We start from the raw sequence: 19,596 nt of genomic DNA on the forward strand, positions 1-19,596 counted from the left end.
GTGAGTCCACTAGATTTTTCTCAACACTTTCATACTGAATATGCACATTTTTGTAATGATGTGCTTATTAATATAGTATTACTATACTAATAAGCACATTACTATACCACATTATTATACATTATTCTATAATTGTTCTCTTACTACAGCACATGTCAAACTCAAGGCCTGTGGGCTGTGGTCCAAACACGGCCCACTGCCAAACATCTCGCAGTACTGAAATGCTGGTTAAAACCGACAACTGTCTTCTGCGGCCGAAGCAAATCAGACCTGTGCCTAAAAACTAATGAGACACGCGTTGGGTGTCCACGGTGGTCTTGCCAGGAATTGTTGATTAAAATAACATGTTAATAGGAGAAAATGATATTATAAAATCAGATCTACACTTTTTTTTTTTTCCTGCATAAATGTATCTCTGTGCACATACTGCACTGTAATTCGCTGGCTGCCAGCTTTCGTTCAGAAACAGAAAAATGTATGGTTCCCATGTCTGTCTGTCTCTCTCACCACAGAAACTAGTAGCCAATAAGTAAGAATTCAACAATAGAATAGATAATAATAATAATAATAATAATAACAATAATAATGGCCCTATAAGGATTAACAAAAAATGTTGATGTGTCAGAATTTCAGTGTATATTTATTCTTTATATATATATAAACAACCACTTTTATGTTAAAACTAAAATGACATAGTAATACGTTAAGTGGAAATGAAACACACACAGTATAATAATATTTCAGAGCCACTATGTCATTTTAGTAATATGTACTTTTAACATAAAAGTGATTGTTTATTTAAATTAAATTTTATTGTATGTATAGACATAAAATTAGCATTCTCTCTAACAGCTGCAATGTGAAGAACTTACAAAGGCGGCATGTGTGCATCTCTCGGTTGGACCGGCCTCAGAACTGGGGAGAGAACTGTGCTGAGGTCCGCTACGTCATCCTTATACTTGCACCTCTTAAGATGGTAACACACACACACGCGCACACACACACACACACACACACACACACACACACACACACACACACACACTGTATATGCTGACCACCCTGACCTTCTACAGTTCTATCATCTGAAGCGTTATGGGAGCCCTGCTGTTCTCAGGAACTATGGTTGAACCATAAATCAGGGTGTTTCTGTTTAGACTGTACTGTAATCACCTTAGCCTCTCTCTCCTATTATGTGCTACTCTGCACAGCAGATGCCACTCTCTTTCTCTATCACACACACACTCACACACACACACACACACACACACAGAGGCACATTTGTGTGCTCAATTACTCATTTCACTAAAAGCAGGATTGCTTGCTTTTACAGATTTATCTCTCTGCACATTGTGTGTATTAAACTGAAGCAAAACAAACATTATGTAACGTAAAAAATAAATAAATGTTCTTGTGCTTAGATGTAATCCAGAAGAATTAGATTGCACATTTCTGCTGTTCATATGCTGACAGGAAGTGAAAGGATTAGTCACTCAGTCAGAAAAGTTCAATTACAGGAATGATTAAAACACTGTTAAATAATTGCATTGGCTTATTTTCAATAGTGCTTTAGTTAAATGAGTTATATAACAACCAATCAATTATTATAACTGCACAAGAAAAATAAGTACAATGGATATTTAACATCAGACATGCCATAAACAATGTAAGTGTTTATTACACTGTTTTCTTCTCCTCTCTTTTCTTCTCTCTTCTCCTCTCTTCTCTTCTCCTCTCTTCTCTTCTCTCTTCTCTTCTCCTCTCTTCTCTTCTCCTCTCTTCTCTTCGAATCTCTTCTCCTCTCCTCTCTTCTCTTCTAATCTCTTCTCTTCTAATCTCCTCTCCTCTTCTCTCCCCTCTTCTTCTCTCCTCTCTTGTCTTCTCCCCTCTTCTCCTCTCTTTTGTCTTCTTCTCTAATCTCTTCTTTTATCCTCTCCTCTAATCTCCCCTCCTCTCTTCTCTTCTCCTCTTTTTTCCTCTCATCTCTTCTCCTCTCTTCTCTCCTCTCCTCACCTCTCTTCTCCTCTCTTCTATTCTATTCTCATCTCTTCTCATCTCTCTTCTTCTCTCCTCTCCTGTTCTATTCTCTCCTCTAATCTCCTCTCTTCTTCTCTCCTCTCTTCTTCTTTCCTCTCCTGTCCTGTCCTCTCCTCTAATCTCCTCTCTTCTCCTCTATTCTAATCTCCTCTTCTTTCCTCTCCTCTTCTTTCCTCTCCTCTCCTCTCCTTCAGAAAAGCACCAAGACAGCAATGGAGCTAGGCCGGACATTTGCGAGCATGTTCTCAGACATCTCCTTCAGACAGAAGCTGCTGGAGAGTAAGACTCCAGAGGAGTTTAAAGAGGCACTAGTCATTCAGAGGTACCACCTGACCGCTGCCAAGTGCAAAACTTCCACAGTTGAGGAGGAAGAGACTGACCCACACAGCCACAAACCACTCAAGGTACGTTTAGATACGGGTGGGTATGCATGTATGTAGCTGTGGTTTGGACATGTTTGGTTTTAACCATCTGTGTCAGATATTTTTCATTCATAGCGCATACATACATGCATCTATATTTGTTTTTGTTTACATCCCAATTTTGCTTCTTGCGTTGTGCTCTTCCTCTCTCATTTTCACCTATGCTGACGCCTGACTTTTTGGTGACTGGCTTGTTATTGTCTACTGCAGAGCATGCATCAGCTTATGAGAATTTAGCTTGTTTGCTTCTTATTTTGCACACACACACACAAATGCATACACATCCACGCAGACCACCATGGCTGAGGTTTCCCGCTTGTAAAAGGCCTCTCCATAAGGAAGTGAAAAGAGGGCCAAATAGTTTTGTTTAATTTTTTTCATTCTATCACATCTGAAGAATGTCATCCAGGTGGAGGGTCATTATATTGTGCGTGTGTGTGTGTGTGTGTGTGTGTGTGTGTGTGTGTGTGTGTGTGTGTGTGTGTGCTCTTGTGTGTATCAGTGAGTGTATGTACCAAAAGCTATTCATTACAAAGAAACAGCCACAAGAAAAATCATTCTCTCTCTCTCTCTCTCTCTCTCTCTCTCTCTCTCTCTCTCTCTCTCTCTCTCTCTCTCTCTCTCTCTCTCTGTCTGTCTGACAAACACACGCACATGTACATATGCACACATACCAGACAGGCAGTGATATAATAAATGAGTTCATTATGTATAGAATGTAATGAATCTAAAACCTCTAAAAGAATTGCCTCAAGTAGGCTGTGTGTGTGTTATGGAATTACACACCGAGACTCAAAGAAGATTTGATACAGTTCACATATGTGTGTGTATGTATCCTGTGTTAATTATGGAAACAACTGTATATTATTAATATATAAAAACCCTTTTAGAACAATACAGGATTTTTGGATGTTTACCCCTCAGATGGGTTTTGTAAATCTTACAGCAGTGATTCCTCTTGCGATGCTTTTAGAGACTCTTGATTTAGATGCATCATTGATCCACGTCTATTACTATATCTATATATGAGAAGTGTTCAGATAGACGTGGGCCATCGTTGCATCGTAGTGATTCTGCTAATGCTGTTTTGTTGCTTTAACCTTGTAGTGACATTGTAGCAGGGTGTTTCTAATGCCTGGCTGTCTCTCTCTCTCCAGTCTGCAGTCTCTGCTCACCTTGTGTCTCTCTCTCTGCTGTGCAGGGGGCTCTGTGTGAGTGAGATTCAACTGCGCTTCTGTGTACGAATGTGTAGATGCCTGTGTCCGTGTGATTGACTGGTGCGAATGTGTACGCGTATTTGTGTACATGTGTACTTATGTGCGTTCGAGAGTTTGTGGTTCTGTGTTTTTATTTGACAGCGCACGTATGTGTGCGTTTGCTCATTTGCTTGCTTTAGCTCTGTATTTCTCCTTTCTGCAGCGTGAACTGTTCCGTTAGCATGGACGCAGCTTTTCTTTAGATTTCGCTTGTGATTCTGCAAGAGTCTTGTGTGTGTTAATTGATATGCTTGTGTGGGGTTTAGTGCTGAGCTTCTCCCTTTAGAGAATATATTTTATTTTGTGTGTGTGTTTGTGTTTAGCTCAGAGGGTGTGTGTATAATTGTGCTGTCTCCCTTTCTGTACCCTCTGTAGTGTAGAGATTTTTTCAGAGTGGGCAGAGGCATCTATGAGGATCTGTGTCGCCGCATGCCCTTCTATATATCGGACTTTACTGATGGTAAAAGGCCAATAAACAGACACATACACACGGTCCATGTGATTATGTATATTGCGCATAGAAAGATATATTTTTAAATGTCTGTGTGTGGGTTGTGTTTCAGGCATAGTGGGCAACAATAAAGCACTAGTGAAGTACATGACGACGTCCATTTTCCTCTACATTGCCGTTCTGCTTCCTGCCATTGCATTTGGCTCACTCAATGATGAAAGCACAAGAGGAGAAATAGGTGAAGACAAGAACAAAGAATCTCTCTCTCTCTCTCACACACACACACACACACACACACACACACACACACACAAACGCTTTATAGCTAACCATATAAATATATCTAACAACAAGACAATTATGCTCAGATTATTAATAATTAATAATAGATTTTTATAGTTTATATTAAACTAATAATAATTATATTATATTATATTATACGTACCGTGGCATGATGTTACAGGAAAATAATCAACAACATTACTACCCCAGCAAACGTATAGGAATAGGTTTACCTCCGACCCAGAATCAGGTCGTTTACGATTCATTTAGCACCAGGTTCGACACAAACCTGTGGTGCGAAATCGGAGTGGGTGCGGCACTCGTCCTGCCACACCCCGGACCGTTAGCGAGCGGCTCTGCCCGCCGGGGAGGGGGACTCCCCGACTACTCCAGACCAACCGAAGATCCACGCCGCTGCGGTATCGTTACGTTTAAGTGGGATTCTGACTTAGAGGTGTTCAGTCATAATCCCAGAGATGGTAGCTTCGCACCAGTGGCTCCTCAGCCAAGCACATGCACCAAACGTTCCTCTCGTACTGAGCAGGATTACTATTGCAACAACACATCATCAGTAGGGTAAAACTAACCTGTCTCTCGACGGTCTAAACCCAGCTCATGTTCCCTGTTAGTGGGTGAACAATTCTGCTTCACAATTATAGGAAGAGCCGACATTGAAGGATCAAAACGCGACGTCGCTATGAACGCTTGGCCGCCACAATTGACTGTTGACATTAGAGACTCCTTCTATGAATGTTAATCCTTTCTCTCAGTACATGAAAATCGACTCTTTCAATCAGTAAACAAATGAATTATTTTAGTGCTGCATGTCTGTTATAAGATTAGTCAGGACACTGTTGGGATTCCATGTGTAGAGTATCATGACTCTGTGTTGAGCTGCTGGTGAACAGGGTGACGGGAAAGGGGAGGAGTGTGAAGCCCTGTGTTGGGCAAACAATTCACACCTCTCCACAATTACAGTGGTACAGAGATAAAAACGGAAAGCACAACTAAAGCTTTATTAATAGTAAAAGACTGTATAGAACTACCAGAATAAAAATATAACATTTAAACCTAGTAGGCTAGGTAAAATTAAAAATAAATCCTTATGAAAAATTCTTAAAACTCAGTGTCTACTTTCATATGAGCCTTTAATCGCTACTGTATAGTGCGACATCATAATAAAAATTCAATGCTGAACACGGGCACCCCCAGTACAAGCGGAAATTTCATTGTGTGGCTTGTGGAAGCATCTCCTTACAGGAAACTATATGCAGCGATGCACAAATGCGCAGGACACATTAAACAAATGCGCAGGACACGATACACAAATGCGCAGGACACGATACAGAAATGCGCAGGACACGATACACAAATGCGCAGGACACTTTACACAAATGCGCAGGACACAATGCACAGGACACGACACACAAATGCGCAGAACACTTTGCACAAATGCGCAGGACATGTTACACAAATGCGCAGGACACGTTACACAAATGCGCAGGACACGTTACACAAATGCGCAGGACACTTTACACAAATGTGTAGGACACGATACACAAATGCGTAGGACACGATGCACAAATGCGCAGGACACGATACACAAATGCGTAGGACACGATGCACAAATGCGCAGGACACGATGCACAAATGCGCAGGACACGATACACAAATGCGCAGGACACTTTGCACAAATGCGCAGGACACGTTACACAAATGCGCAGGACACGAAACACAAGTGCGCAGGACACGTTACACAAATGCGCAGGACTCGATACACAAATGCGCAGGACACGATACACAAATGCGCAGGACACGATACACAAATGCGCAGGACACGATACACAAATGCGCAGGACTCGATACACAAATGCGCAGGACACGATACACAAATGCGCAGGACACGATGCATAAATGAATGGCAGGCAGAGTCAGGAGAGATTGTGACATTAAAATATATTTGTAAAAAAAAAAAAGTATTTGCAAATCTCATTTTATTTCATTTTTGAAATGAAGTTCATTTTTGAGAAACATATTTTTGGATCTCATTCTATTTATTTGTGAATTTGTTTAATTTGTTTGTGAATCTTGCTACATTTATTTGTGCAGCGTAATCTATTGATACGGAATTTATGAAACAACACTAACTCCAAGTATTGTTATTAAAGAAACAGTAACGTATCAGAACGTGTGCATTAATATAAACCTGTGATTTTAATTCTAGTCATCGCTACATAGAAGATTCGGACTGCTCCGAATCGAGAATTTAAAGCCCTCTGGTATAAAAAAATAACAGCATTGTGGATAAAATAGTTAAAAGTATTTTTTTTTGTTTTTTTTGTTTTATAGCTCAGTTTTAGTTTTTAGGAGTGGTGCTAGGAAATGTTGTCACATGATATGTAGGTTTTCTTTCTGTCGGATTATTTATTTTTCCACTTTCTTCAGTGTCACACATTTTTTACTTTTATTTGTTCTTTTTTGTATTTTTTTATTTGAGTATTTTTATTTGATCTTTGATATTGTATGTCATTTGTTTAGTTTTGCTTTTATTTAAGAAAAGTTTTCTTAAATAGATTACAGATTGTTTATCTCTGTGTGTATTAGATGTTCAGAGGACGATCATTGGGCAAAGTATAGGTGGAATCATCTATTCGCTGTTTGCTGGTTCTCCTCTGGTCATTCCCCTAACTACTGCACCTATCGCCATCTTCATCAGCGGTATGGCTATTCCTCACACACACACACACCCCACTATCTTCATCAGTGGCATGACTATTCCTTACACACACACACACACACACACACACACACACACACACACACACACACACACACACACACACACACATACACCACTATCTTCATCAGTGGCATGACTATTCCTCACACACTCACACACACACACACACACACACACACACACACACACACACACCCCCTATCTTCATCAGTGGCATGACTATTCCTCACACACTCACACACACACACACACACACACACACACACACACCCTATCTTCATCAGTGGCATGACTATTCCTTACACACACACACACACACACACACACACACACACACACACACACACACACACATACACCACTATCTTCATCAGTGGCATGACTATTCCTCACACACTCACACACACACACACACCCCCTATCTTCATCAGTGGCATGACTATTCCTCACACACTCACACACACACACACACACACACACACACACACACACACACCCTATCTTCATCAGTGGCATGACTATTCCTTACACACACACACACACACACACACACACACACACCCTATCTTCATCAGTGGCATGACTATTCCTTACACACACACACACACACACACACACACACACACCCTATCTTCATCAGTGGCATGACTATTCCTTACACACACACACACACACACACACACACACACATACACCACTATCTTCATCAGTGGCATGACTATTCCTCACACACTCACACACACACACACACACACACACCCCCTATCTTCATCAGTGGCATGACTATTCCTCACACACTCACACACACACACACACACACACACACACACACACACCCTATCTTCATCAGTGGCATGACTATTCCTTACACACACACACACACACACACACCCTATCTTCATCAGTGGCATGACTATTCCTCTCACACACACACATTGGTATCTTCATGGATATTGCTACCTGATGTACACATCCACACTAAACCATATGTAAAACCAGTGCCCCTCTCCCACACACGCTCGCACTCATCTCATTCTGTTTACAAGAGTTGTTTACTTCATTCTCTGAGTGAATAATGAGTCTGTGTGTAGAATTAGAGCTCTCGTAACCGCAGTATGCTGTAGAAAGGATTTCTCACTCTCAAACCAGGAGACTAACTATCAAGCATGGCTGCAGTTTGTTTGGGCAAGATGTGTGGTTTTTCTCTCCCAATCAGAGTCTTGCTTGTGGGTTTGTGTTGATGAACTTAATGGAAATACTTGAGAGAATTATCTGACTGTTTGTGGAAGAATTCGTGAAGATGTTTGCTGGTCTTGGGAATAAAAGGGGAGATTGTTGTGATGTTTTTAAATGTTCTCGAAAAGATACACAAACACACACACACACACACACACACACACACACACACACACACACACACACACATCCGAAACAGAAGAAGAAATGAAAGTTTGTAATATAAGTTTTTAAATACAGTGCACATCATGAGTATGTGAACAGATATACACATTTCTTTACTGTTTGTTCAGTGCATGGAATTTAATTCAATTCAGTTTAATTTCTATAGCGCTTTTTACAATGGACGTTGTCCAAATGCAGCTTTACAGAAACATATAAACACAAGATACAGATTTTAAATGTGTGAATTTATCCCAATTGAGCAAGCTGGTGGCGATGGTGGCATTTAAAATGAAACAATAAGGCAGAAACACATTTTAGCTTTAATTCATGTATATCCAATGGGATAACCTTAAATGAATCACAGCACTTTTTATTCATTACTAAATGAACAAAATCCTAAATGATCTGATATTTATAGTTGCATTTGCAGTTGATTATTGCCTGAAATCTGTGACCCATTGTCATAAGCTTTGGCAGTTTGGGTTTTTTGTTTTTTAAACACATTTTGCTCTTTCCATACTGGCTTAGCCAACATTAACCTTCCTGTTTCCTGTTTGGGTTAGCAGTGGTTTGCAACCTGTGGTAAAGGGCATCTCTTTGTGGTAGTCTTAGTCTACATTCTGGAGGTGTGTTTGATCTGTTCATTGGTTAAAAAGAAGAATTTTAAAGCAGTTTTAAAACACTAGTCCCCTGTTGTAGTTTTCCAGGTTGTTTATTCGGAGCAGTTGATTTGTATATTTCCGGTTGACGTATTCAGACAAATCAGGTTTTGTGATGGACTGCTTTAGTGGAAATGCCAACTTTTGGGTCCATGTTGCAGAAAGGCAAATGCAAGGTACAAATACCCTTCTCTATAATCAGCTCTACACTTCAGCGCTCTTGAGCATGGACTAAAGGAGCAAGAACACACAGAGACCAAGAAATAACCAAGAACCATTCTGTATAATTACTTACAGATTACTTCCATCTACCATCATTCTTTCCTGTCATAGTGCTATGTATAGAAAGGGATTTGTGTGTACATTAACCCACAGTAAAAGCTCCTAGATAACAAATACATGCACACACGAACTGCACACATGCTGTTTTAACTGTAATGCTTACGTGTTTCTTATCAATCATGCCTTTAATAAGACTTGTGTTGCGTGTATACAGTAATCAGGGGGATCTGTGATGATTATGAGCTGGATTTCAGTGCGTTCTATGCCTGCATTGGTCTGTGGAACAGCCTGTTCCTCATCATCGGAGGCGTCTTCAACCTCAGTCTACTCGTTAAACTCTTCAAGAGGTTAGGCTCACATACACATACCCACACACACACACACCCACCCACCCACCCACATGCTCACTCACTCACTCTCATACGGCTAGATATCTGATGCGTGTTTTCTTACTTATGTCTACAGGTCAATAGAGGAGGTGATAGCTATGTTCATTTCAATTGCTTTTGTAGCAGATGCTGTTAAAGGCACTGTCAAGAGTAAGTCTGTGTGTCTTTCGCAGTCTCATTTTTAGTACATTTCCATGTGCTTGACTGTTAAAACAGTGAGAGTCCTCACTTAACGTATCTTTTGAAAATGCATTACAGTCTTCCATAAGTATTACCATCCTCCTACATTGGCCAATGGCAGCGTAGAGGAGCTGCATCGAATCAGTGGAGCATTGAGTGTAGGGGAGATGAACCTCACAGGGGCAGGGTTACCGTCGCTCCCAGAATCCTTCATTTTGTGCACACGAGCACGGCCACTGCTTTGCCTCCTTCTTATGCTTGGGACCTTGTGGGTTGGGTACACACTCTACCAGTTTAAGAGAAGGTAAGGATCAAACATGCACATACATGCACATACTTTGGGACCTAAAAGTGAGATATGTTTTAACAAAATCTGTGTGTGCAGTCCTTTCCTGCACGCAAAAATGAGGGAGATTCTGTCAGACTGTGCTCTGCCCATCTCGGTGCTGATTTTCACCTACGTTGGTGCCTACATCTTCAGCGACATTGACTGTGAGTGATGTTGCTCTGTAGACACGCGCAAATATCAATTACTGTACTCAACAATTGATTTTTTTTTTTGTTCCTGGTTAATAAGTGTTATTTCCTTATTGCTTCTACCACAGCTGTATAGAAAATGGCTATTATTCCCTACAAGTGTTTCTTTTGTGACCAGGACATGGGTATTTTCAAAAGTACCTTTATTTTTAATGAGAAAACGGGTGAATTGTTCACATAAATTTAAAAGGAAAAAAAAAAACTAGGGAAATTTCAAAAAATTTTATTTTCCAGAACATTTCCAGATCTTTTTTCCTGAACATTTCCAGAATTCTAGAAATTCCCAGTAATATAAACTGTAGTATAAACACATTCTCCTTAAGCCCACAAGTTTCGTGTAGTCCCAGCTACCTAAATGGAAACATTTCAGCATTTTTTTATTAGCTGGCATCAAGAGGCTGTAAGCATCCAGCAGACGCATCTTGCTACAGTATGCCTGTGGTGAATTTATCAAGACAAGAGCGAAAAAGTACTCCAAGGACGCATCTGTTAAGATGTGTGAGGCCTACAAGGCATATTTATGCATGCTAATCGGGGATCAAGACAATCCGTGGTCACCTCTTTTCACCTGTGAGCACTGCAGAAAAAAAACTGGAAGGTAAGATGGACAATTGGTTTCAATTTATTGAAAACTGTATTTAAGAAAAAAACGTTATGAGAATCTCTCACACATAACAATCTCTTTTTCATGCAATTTTACTTGATTCTACTTGTACAGGATGATACAGAGGGGAAAAGAGAGCCACGAAGTTCGCTATCCCAAGAATTTGGCAGGAACCCGCTGACCACTCAGGCAACTGCTGTTTCTGCATGGTGGACCCTTCCAAATGTCGGAGTGGCAAAAAAATGCAACTGTTATCACATAATCTGGACCTTCCTTCATCCATCAGCACTTTGCCACACTGCTCTGAGCTTCCCATACCCACTCCTCCGAACAGAGATCTGCCGTCTTCAAAAGTGAGCAGCAAGTCAGAGAGCGAGGAAGGTATTGCAGATCCAGAATACAATTTCACAGGTGGAGCTGAGGAGAGAAACCCATACTACCACCACCAAAAAGACCTTAATGACTTGATCAGAGATCTTTGCCTCACCAAGTCCAATGCTGAACTTTTGACATCTAGGACATCTAGGCTCAAACTATGGAATTTGTTTGATGAAAATGTGCAAGTCGCAGGTCATAGCAAGTATCAACTAGCTTTTTGCCTCTTTTTCACCAATCAAGATGGGCTCTGAATTAGAGATCGACCGATATTGATTTTTTATTTCGGTAGCGATTCCGATAGTTGCGTGTTTGTGTGCCCGATAACCGATTCAGAACCAATATTTATTTATTGTTTTACTTCTGTTTTTGACACAATGATAACACCACTGAACTGAACAAACCGTTTTATTTACAACAATTTTGTCAATTTCACTTCCTCCTTGCATACAAAAAAAAACATAACTCTTATTTATACATCAATAAATAGAGGGAGCTGAAAGAGTGCAAACAATAAAGTGCACTGTTACTAAAGTGTCTTTTTTTTTTTTAATAAAAGTTTTGATGAGGTAAACAGATTATGTGGCTCCATGAGTTTGTCTCTATTTCTTAGCACCAAGCTGCTTAAACTACATATCAAGCATTTATGTAACACATCTCATTTGTACATTAATGGCTGTTATGGCAAATAAAATTTATTAATTAAAGCAAAGCAAAGTATGCTTTATCTGTGCACATCGCTGTTGACTCGTCTTTCCTCAGATTTAGTGCTGCAATAGTGCTCCTGCGTGCAATTCTCATTTATTGGTTTTCCGATATTTGAAAACCGATAACCGATTATGGAAAAATGCTTCAATATCGGGGAAAATACTGGGAAAACCGATAATCGATCACTACTTTGAATCTTCCACAATGTGGCCAGTCTGTTCAAGGCAACCGGAATCACATGTAGCCCAAATAAGTGCCTCCTCTTTATTGACAGCTCATCCAGGAGCTCCAAATCTGTGCTACTCCATAATGGGAACAAGTACCCGTTTCTTCCCCTGACTCATTCGGTGTACCTCAAAGAGGATTACAACAGCATCGAGACATTGCTGGACACCTTGAAGTATGATGAGTACGGCTGGGAGGTCATCTGAGATTTCAAAATGGTGGCATTCCTGATGGGTCTCCAATGAGGTTTTACCAAGTTTCCCTGCTATCTTTGTCTTTGGGACAGCAGACACATCAACGTGGTGACTAGCCACAGCGGACCATGTGGGAGCCATTGGTGAACCCCAGGAAGCTGCTGTTGCCACCACTACACATCAAATTGGGCTTTATGAAAGGCCCAATAGATAAGGAGTCGGCAGCCTTCAAGTACCTTCAAGACTTATTTCCTAAGCTGTCTGAGGCAAAAGTCAAAGCCGTTGTCTTTGTTGGACCACAGATAAGGAAGATCCTGGAGTGCATGGAATTCCCCAAGAAGCTCACTAGGAAGGAGAAAGCGGTGTGGAACAACTTTGTCGCAGTGGTTTGGGGCAATCACAAAGCCGAAAACTATCTGTAGCTGGTTGATAGTCTGTTGAAGAACTACAGCACAATGGGATGCAGGATGTCGATTAATTCAAGGAGAACATGGGAGCGTACTCCGATATGCTGGACTTTGAACTCTTCTAGCTAGGACAGTATAACGAGTACATGATGGGAGTCTACATTTGGGGGCTTTTGTGTGAGAGTGATTTACAATATAATTGTAGATCTCGACAAACTACTCGCTTCTAAATATTTTGTGGTCATTTTTATGTAACTTGAGTATACATACATGTTCATTTTGATTCATATGTTTTTTTTTTTTTCTAACTTTATGCGAACAAAAAGACACAAATTCACCCAATGTCCTGGTCACAAAAACAAAGTTTGAGGGGATTAATAGCCATTTTGTATCCTTTTGCGGCATAAGCATTGAGCAATGAATGTTATCTTTATAATTTATGCTACCATTCTAGCCTTGTTTCTAGACCAATTTGGTAAATGCATTCCATGTGCTGTGTGTGTGTGTTTGTGTGTGTTTGTGTGTGTTTGTGTGTGTGTGTTTCAGTGCCCGTGTTTAACTATCACGAGGGTTCATTGTTCCGACTGGCCGCCTTGGAAAAGCTATCAGGTGTCAGTGTGGTATGTGCCATGGGTCTAGGCTTCCTTCTTGCTCTTCTCATCTTTATTGACCAGAACATCGTGGTGTCCCTGACCAATGCCCCAGAGAACAGGTAGACCACCCATAAAAACACTTCAGCACAAACTCTACAAAAGCAATTTTGTCAGTCTAATAGGAAATGTACTTTCCATTGTGATGTGATGATTTAGTTTTGGCCTTTGCTAGGAAAGGTTGAGATTTGATGGTGTGTTTGCGTGTGCTCTTGCATTCACGAGTGTTTGAGTGTTGGAGGTCACTGAAGGGCAAGTCATGCCTTAGGAACTAACAATGCACTGACGTTGAAACATAATTTATATTGGATCCAATTTAACAGTACCGATTTTTGTGTTTATAACAGCATATCATCTTTACCTGTCTTTTGCCTGTTTGTATTTGCATGTTTGTGCTCTGTCGGTTGCTAAAGGTTACCTCGTATCACTGGTAACTGACTGTGGTTATATCTGTGTTTTGTGTGTGTGTAAATCTGTGTTTTCTCTGTGCTGTCTGTCTGTGTTTGTGTTTGCTATAGGCTACTGAAAGGTACAGCCTATCACTGGGACCTGACATTGTCTGGCCTGATTAATATTTTGATGTCGTTGCTGGGTCTGCCTTGGATGCACGCTGCTTTTCCTCACTCCACCTTACACGTGCGGCAGTTGGCCATTGTGGAGGAGCGGGTGGAAGGAGGACACCTTTATGAGACGTGAGCAGCGGTTCTCTCACACGTAGCCTTCACTGTCGGTTTTACACTTAATCCAAATCACAAGCTTGAATTTTTTTGTGTGTGTGTGTGTGTGTGTATAGTATTGTAAGTGTGAAGGAGACCAGGGTAACATCACTGTTGGCGAATATCCTGATTGGTGTGAGTGTGTTCCTGCTGCCTGTTCCACTGCAGTGGATTCCCAAACCTGTACTTTACGGCCTCTTCCTCTACATTGCCCTCACATCCATCGACGGCAACCAGATGTGTGACCGCATGGCACTGCTGCTCAAAGAACAGGTATGCAGTATGTGTGTGTGTGTGTGTGTGTGTGTGTGTACTAAAAATACTAATACATGTGCATACTATAATACTTTTCTGTCATATCTATCGTAAGCTTAAGATACGTTTTTGTTTTTTTAGATAGATTAGGATGATATATGTGTCAGCACTTTTCAACCACAGTGGTTTAAATTAAAATCAACACACCCTTTAATCGGTGCTGACACAATAAAAACAGTAACTGATGCATTCAAAAGTAGCTAATAATTATTTTCAATTCTAAATCAGCTGGAAAAAAAGAGAAATATTTGAGCTTTATTTGATTATTAGTATTCTCACTCAGGGTAGAAGAGTATTCATTTGCCTTAATAATGAACAGTAATCAGGGTTCGTACAAGGTGCTTGAAGTGCTTGAATTTGGCTTTGAAATTTAAGTACTGGAAAACCTTGAAAATAGCCATTTTTTATCTAGTGGTGCTTCAATAGTGCTTGAATTATAAAAAGTTAATAAATACGAAATCGCTAAAAACTTTAAAGTGTTTATTTTCGATAGAATACGACTACAACGAATATATACTTTCACTCAAAATATGACTTCCTGCTGTCAGCTACCCCCTCCTCCTCCTCCTCCTCCTCCTCCTCCTCTTCCTCCTCCTCCTCCTCCTCCTGCTATTCACTTGCTCATTGTGACAGAGACAGCTCCGGTCCACTTTTCACTCCTTAAGCGACTTTTGTTTTGTTTTGTTTTTGTTTTGTTTTTTCTTTCAAAAAAGCACCTAGCGACAAATCTATCGACTTTTTTGGGCAAACCTTGGCAACTGCCCATAGCAGAGAGCGGCCAGTACTGCCCTCAAGCACGAGGTCCTGCTTTCCTACCGCTGGTGCACCTCTCTCTCTCTCTCTCTCTCTCTCTCTCTCTCTCTCTCTCTACTCAGTTCAGTGAGGGGCAGAGAGGAGCAGCACATTCAGTTGCTTCTAATTTCTCTCTGAGTGATCATTTTACATGTAAACATAGCCAAAATCATAGCACAGCCGTTGTTGGATGATGTCGTGGTTATAAATCAGGGTTTTAGCAGTCCAGAGCAGTAGCTTGGAAGTGACCGCTGGTTATCGTGTAGTTTCTTAACGGGCCACGTTTCAGTCACTATTTCATACTCATTCCGTTTTCAGAAACAGAAAAATATGTAAACGAAACAGCTTTATTGGGAATTCGGCTGTATTAAAACACAGACGTGAGCACAGAGAGTAGTGAATGAATACTTAATGAATATGTTAATTAGTGCATGACATCATCTAGCGACATTTAGCAACTTTCCACTGAAAGTTGTTGGCGACACTGCTCCTGTCATTCAGCTGGAGTATACTGACATTACGGTGAAGACGAAGCAATGCCTGGGAAGTTCAAATTTATCCAGCATGGCTGGAAAGGTGCCATATAAAATTGATTGTGTTTTATTATTATTATTAACCTTTTTTGGAATTTACAAAGAAAAAATAAGAATATGTTAGAATGACATCTCTTGTGGTGGGCATGGTGGTTTAGTGGTTATCATGTTTGCCTCACATTCCTGCCTCCTGTTCTCCCCGTGTTTCAGGGGTTTCCTCCGGGTACTCTGGTTTCCTCCCCCAGTCCAAAGACATGCTTTGTAAGCTGATTGGCATCACTAAATTGTCTGCAGTGTATGAATGGGAGTATGAGTGTGAACTTGTGTGTGTCACCTTATCCAGGGTGTCCCCTGCCTCGTGCCCTGTGTCCCCTGGGATAGGCTCCAGACTTCCCGTGACCCTGTGTAAGATAAGCGGTACAGAAAATGGATGGATGGATGGGCAGCTTTTGTATAGTCCTTGAAAAAAAAAAAGTGCTTGTAAAGTCCTTGAAAGTCCTAGAATTTCATTAAGACGAATCAGTACGAACCCTGAATAATCTTACTCCTGTTTGGTCTATTGATCCATTTTGTTAATTTTATTATCTCACCACACATAAATAATACAAACTCACCAAAAACACCACTTTCATCAAAAACACTTTTCACACATTCACTTTGGCAGTTTGAACAGGAAGACATTAAATTTACCACGTGTGAAAACTGGTTGATTCGTTTTGGGGAACGTTTGGGAGGCTCATATTTGATCTTAAGCCATAACATTACAAGAGAAGATATGATACCATTTGAGGTGGTGGAGGACTCATCACGGATCAGTTTCTCAGTAAGAAGGTGTCTGATTAGCCCATTTTTGGATAGAGTTTAAAGTCAAGGCTATATAGGGATTTTGACCTTTTTTAATGTTTGTATGATAAAATCCCACGAGAAAAGAACACAATTAATCTTATCTTTCCGAGCTTTGCCGGCAAATCACTCAAACCCAAATACTTAAAACAGCATAGTGAAGCCACAACAGGAAATAAAAGCCCAAAGTCATTGAAAAAGAGTAACAAACTGAATGTTGTAAGCGAATCAGAATTCAGAAGCTGTTGGCAATTTATGCAGATTATTATTATTTTTTTGGTACATGAATGATACACGATTTTCATGAGCGAGGCTGTAGCGAACGTATAGACAAGGTGCAGGTGACAAACTCAAAATCTGATTAGATTTTTAAATCGTGTTGATATAGTAAGAAAGAATTAACTTGCAGTACACAATGCAGTACACATTAATTCATAACAACAGGGACAACAGCTGTCTCAATCAATGCTTTTATGTTTGTAATAATAATAATAAATAGTAATAAATATGAAATAGAATTATTGACTAATTATACTTATAATTACTTAAATGATATTGAAAGTATTTCGTCTGGTTTCATGTCTAAGCATACTCTTAAAAGAAAGAATAGACAGGCAAAGGCCCTATAGGAAATAGCTTTTCAAGAATCCTGGATTGCAGGTTTATTTATAATAAATCTGTTTTATATCATATAATGCTTTTGTTTAACTTGATATTGAATTGCCTAGGCTAATATTTATTGTTTGTTGCTTTATACTGTTGCTTTTTCTGTAATTTATATGAGCCTACCGCACAGGGAAGCAAATTTTGCCTGAAGTGTTTGGAACTAATGTCAGGAGGTTGTAAATTATATGTGAATAAAGTACACCTGCACTTATGATACTGTCAGGATATCTACTGGATACTAAAATAATATTCAGACAATTCGCTTTTAATAGGAATAACATCATGTGTATTTTGATAACTAGCTATTCAGTATTTCTTGCCTAAGGGAATGGCTTTTTTTTTTCTTTCCATGGCATGTCACTGAAATTCTTAGTTTAGTAACTTGAATGGAAACAGAAGCTAAATGGATTAAATGTACGAATTGTGGCCTTAAAACCTCTCCCACTGCATGGCACTGCGTTATATACAGTCAGAATTGTTTATACAGGTTATATACGGTCTACGACAATCTGAACGCGATGGCAAAAATCAAAGACAAATTGCTCAGCCTGTACAAGTGCCTCAGGAAGGTGCTCATACCGGCCGACTGTCCAGAGTTGCATGTCAATTATGACTCTAGTTCCCTCAGGCTGAAAAAAAATGTTGATAACCAAGCAGTGCTCAGTTCTACCAATGTGCACAATTTTATGTGAAAAATATTCAAAGAAAAAAAAAGACAGCTAAAAAAAAAATGGACAGGGAAGTGCTTCAGGATTCATGGTGAAAGGGTTTGCATGTTTTTCAGAAATAGCTGGACATTTTCTCTCAGTGACAGCACAGTTTCCTTCGGGTTCATTCTCATTAACATTCATGTGACCTTCGCACTGCCTACAGCACGTGAATATAGTTACCGAGCAACAACATGCTGCTGATAAATGTCTCTGATCGGCTTTAATTCGCGCTGCTAATGCACACTGTTTTCTACATAAAATAGACAACAGTAGACTTTATAAAGCATCGATACACGTCAGATCACATGTTCTCACTGCAGTTGATTTTGTGTGAAAAGTGGGTGGGAATTGTGTCAGTACCCCTACACGTATCCTCAATTACACCATGTCAATGCCTTTAATGTAACCCCTTGAATGAAGCCCTCCCATGAAAAAAACCCTCATAGAACTATAGGACCATGTGGTATCGCTGCTCCAACCCTGTTTTTGTTTTTGTTTTTATCAGACTAAATGTTTCCCCCCACAATGAGTTGTCCAGTGTTATAGAAGAACTGATGATGCAGGAAGATGCACTATGGTGAATGAGCTATTGAGATCATTGTCATATCACCCATCTACTGTTTGACAATGTGGGAGATAGTGACTAACAGACAGGGCATCTGAGTTTGAACTGTAGCATGAGCGTGTTTGTGTTTCTCACTTTCAACTAACTAGAGGGCAGGTAAAAGTCATGGAAGGCATTTTACGAACGTGCTTAAAAACAGCCGCGGGTGCAGCTTGCAAATAAATACAAGGCACAAGAGCGCCCTCTACCTGCTCTCTGTTGGGACCGGTTACATGGAAGACCGTAAATGTTCCGGAGACAGGCTCCAGATCTATCATGGCCGCTGCTGCTTTTTAACTCAGCACGGCTCACCTGCATTTTTTACATTTATTTATTTACAGTTTATTCTGAACCGATCAAAAGCCACTTTGTTTATATGTTTGCCTATTCCGAATGCAAATACCTTTCCCCTTAAATACCCCGTGTTTCTCTTTTCAGACGTCCTACCCCCCAACTCACTACATCCGGAAGGTACCACAGAGGAAAATCCATTATTTCACTTTTCTTCAGATGGTGCAGCTGCTGTTTCTCTGTGCGTTTGGAATGTACCCTCTCCCGTACATTAAAATGATCTTCCCTCTGCTAATGTTTATCCTCATACCTATCAGGTTTGTCTCA

The 19,596-nt window shown here is 40.2% G+C and overlaps 1 protein-coding gene and 1 long non-coding RNA gene across 5 annotated transcripts in view; both read left to right on the forward strand.

Moving 5' to 3' along the window:
- slc4a11 (solute carrier family 4 member 11) overlaps positions 1 to 19,596 on the forward strand; it is a 74,289-nt gene that overhangs the window by 49,665 nt on the left and 5,028 nt on the right. For all 4 annotated transcript variants that reach the window (XM_053679634.1, XM_053679635.1, XM_053679636.1 and 1 more), the window contains 13 exons: positions 853 to 976; positions 2,232 to 2,441; positions 4,091 to 4,175; positions 4,279 to 4,404; positions 7,053 to 7,166; positions 9,745 to 9,877; positions 9,996 to 10,069; positions 10,178 to 10,403; positions 10,485 to 10,591; positions 13,696 to 13,861; positions 14,318 to 14,491; positions 14,593 to 14,788; positions 19,417 to 19,586. In XM_053679634.1, the coding sequence (XP_053535609.1) occupies positions 853 to 976; positions 2,232 to 2,441; positions 4,091 to 4,175; positions 4,279 to 4,404; positions 7,053 to 7,166; positions 9,745 to 9,877; positions 9,996 to 10,069; positions 10,178 to 10,403; positions 10,485 to 10,591; positions 13,696 to 13,861; positions 14,318 to 14,491; positions 14,593 to 14,788; positions 19,417 to 19,586 (1,905 nt within the window). The remainder of the gene's footprint in view (positions 1 to 852; positions 977 to 2,231; positions 2,442 to 4,090; positions 4,176 to 4,278; positions 4,405 to 7,052; positions 7,167 to 9,744; positions 9,878 to 9,995; positions 10,070 to 10,177; positions 10,404 to 10,484; positions 10,592 to 13,695; positions 13,862 to 14,317; positions 14,492 to 14,592; positions 14,789 to 19,416; positions 19,587 to 19,596) is intronic.
- Positions 10,604 to 12,194, forward strand: LOC108263470 (uncharacterized). The gene is made up of 2 exons (XR_001812179.2): positions 10,604 to 11,234; positions 11,355 to 12,194. It is a non-coding gene; the product is annotated as an uncharacterized LOC108263470 (long non-coding RNA).

The sequence above is a fragment of the Ictalurus punctatus genome, chromosome 3, assembly GCF_001660625.3.
Source record: "Ictalurus punctatus breed USDA103 chromosome 3, Coco_2.0, whole genome shotgun sequence".
Taxonomy (NCBI): domain Eukaryota; kingdom Metazoa; phylum Chordata; class Actinopteri; order Siluriformes; family Ictaluridae; genus Ictalurus; species Ictalurus punctatus.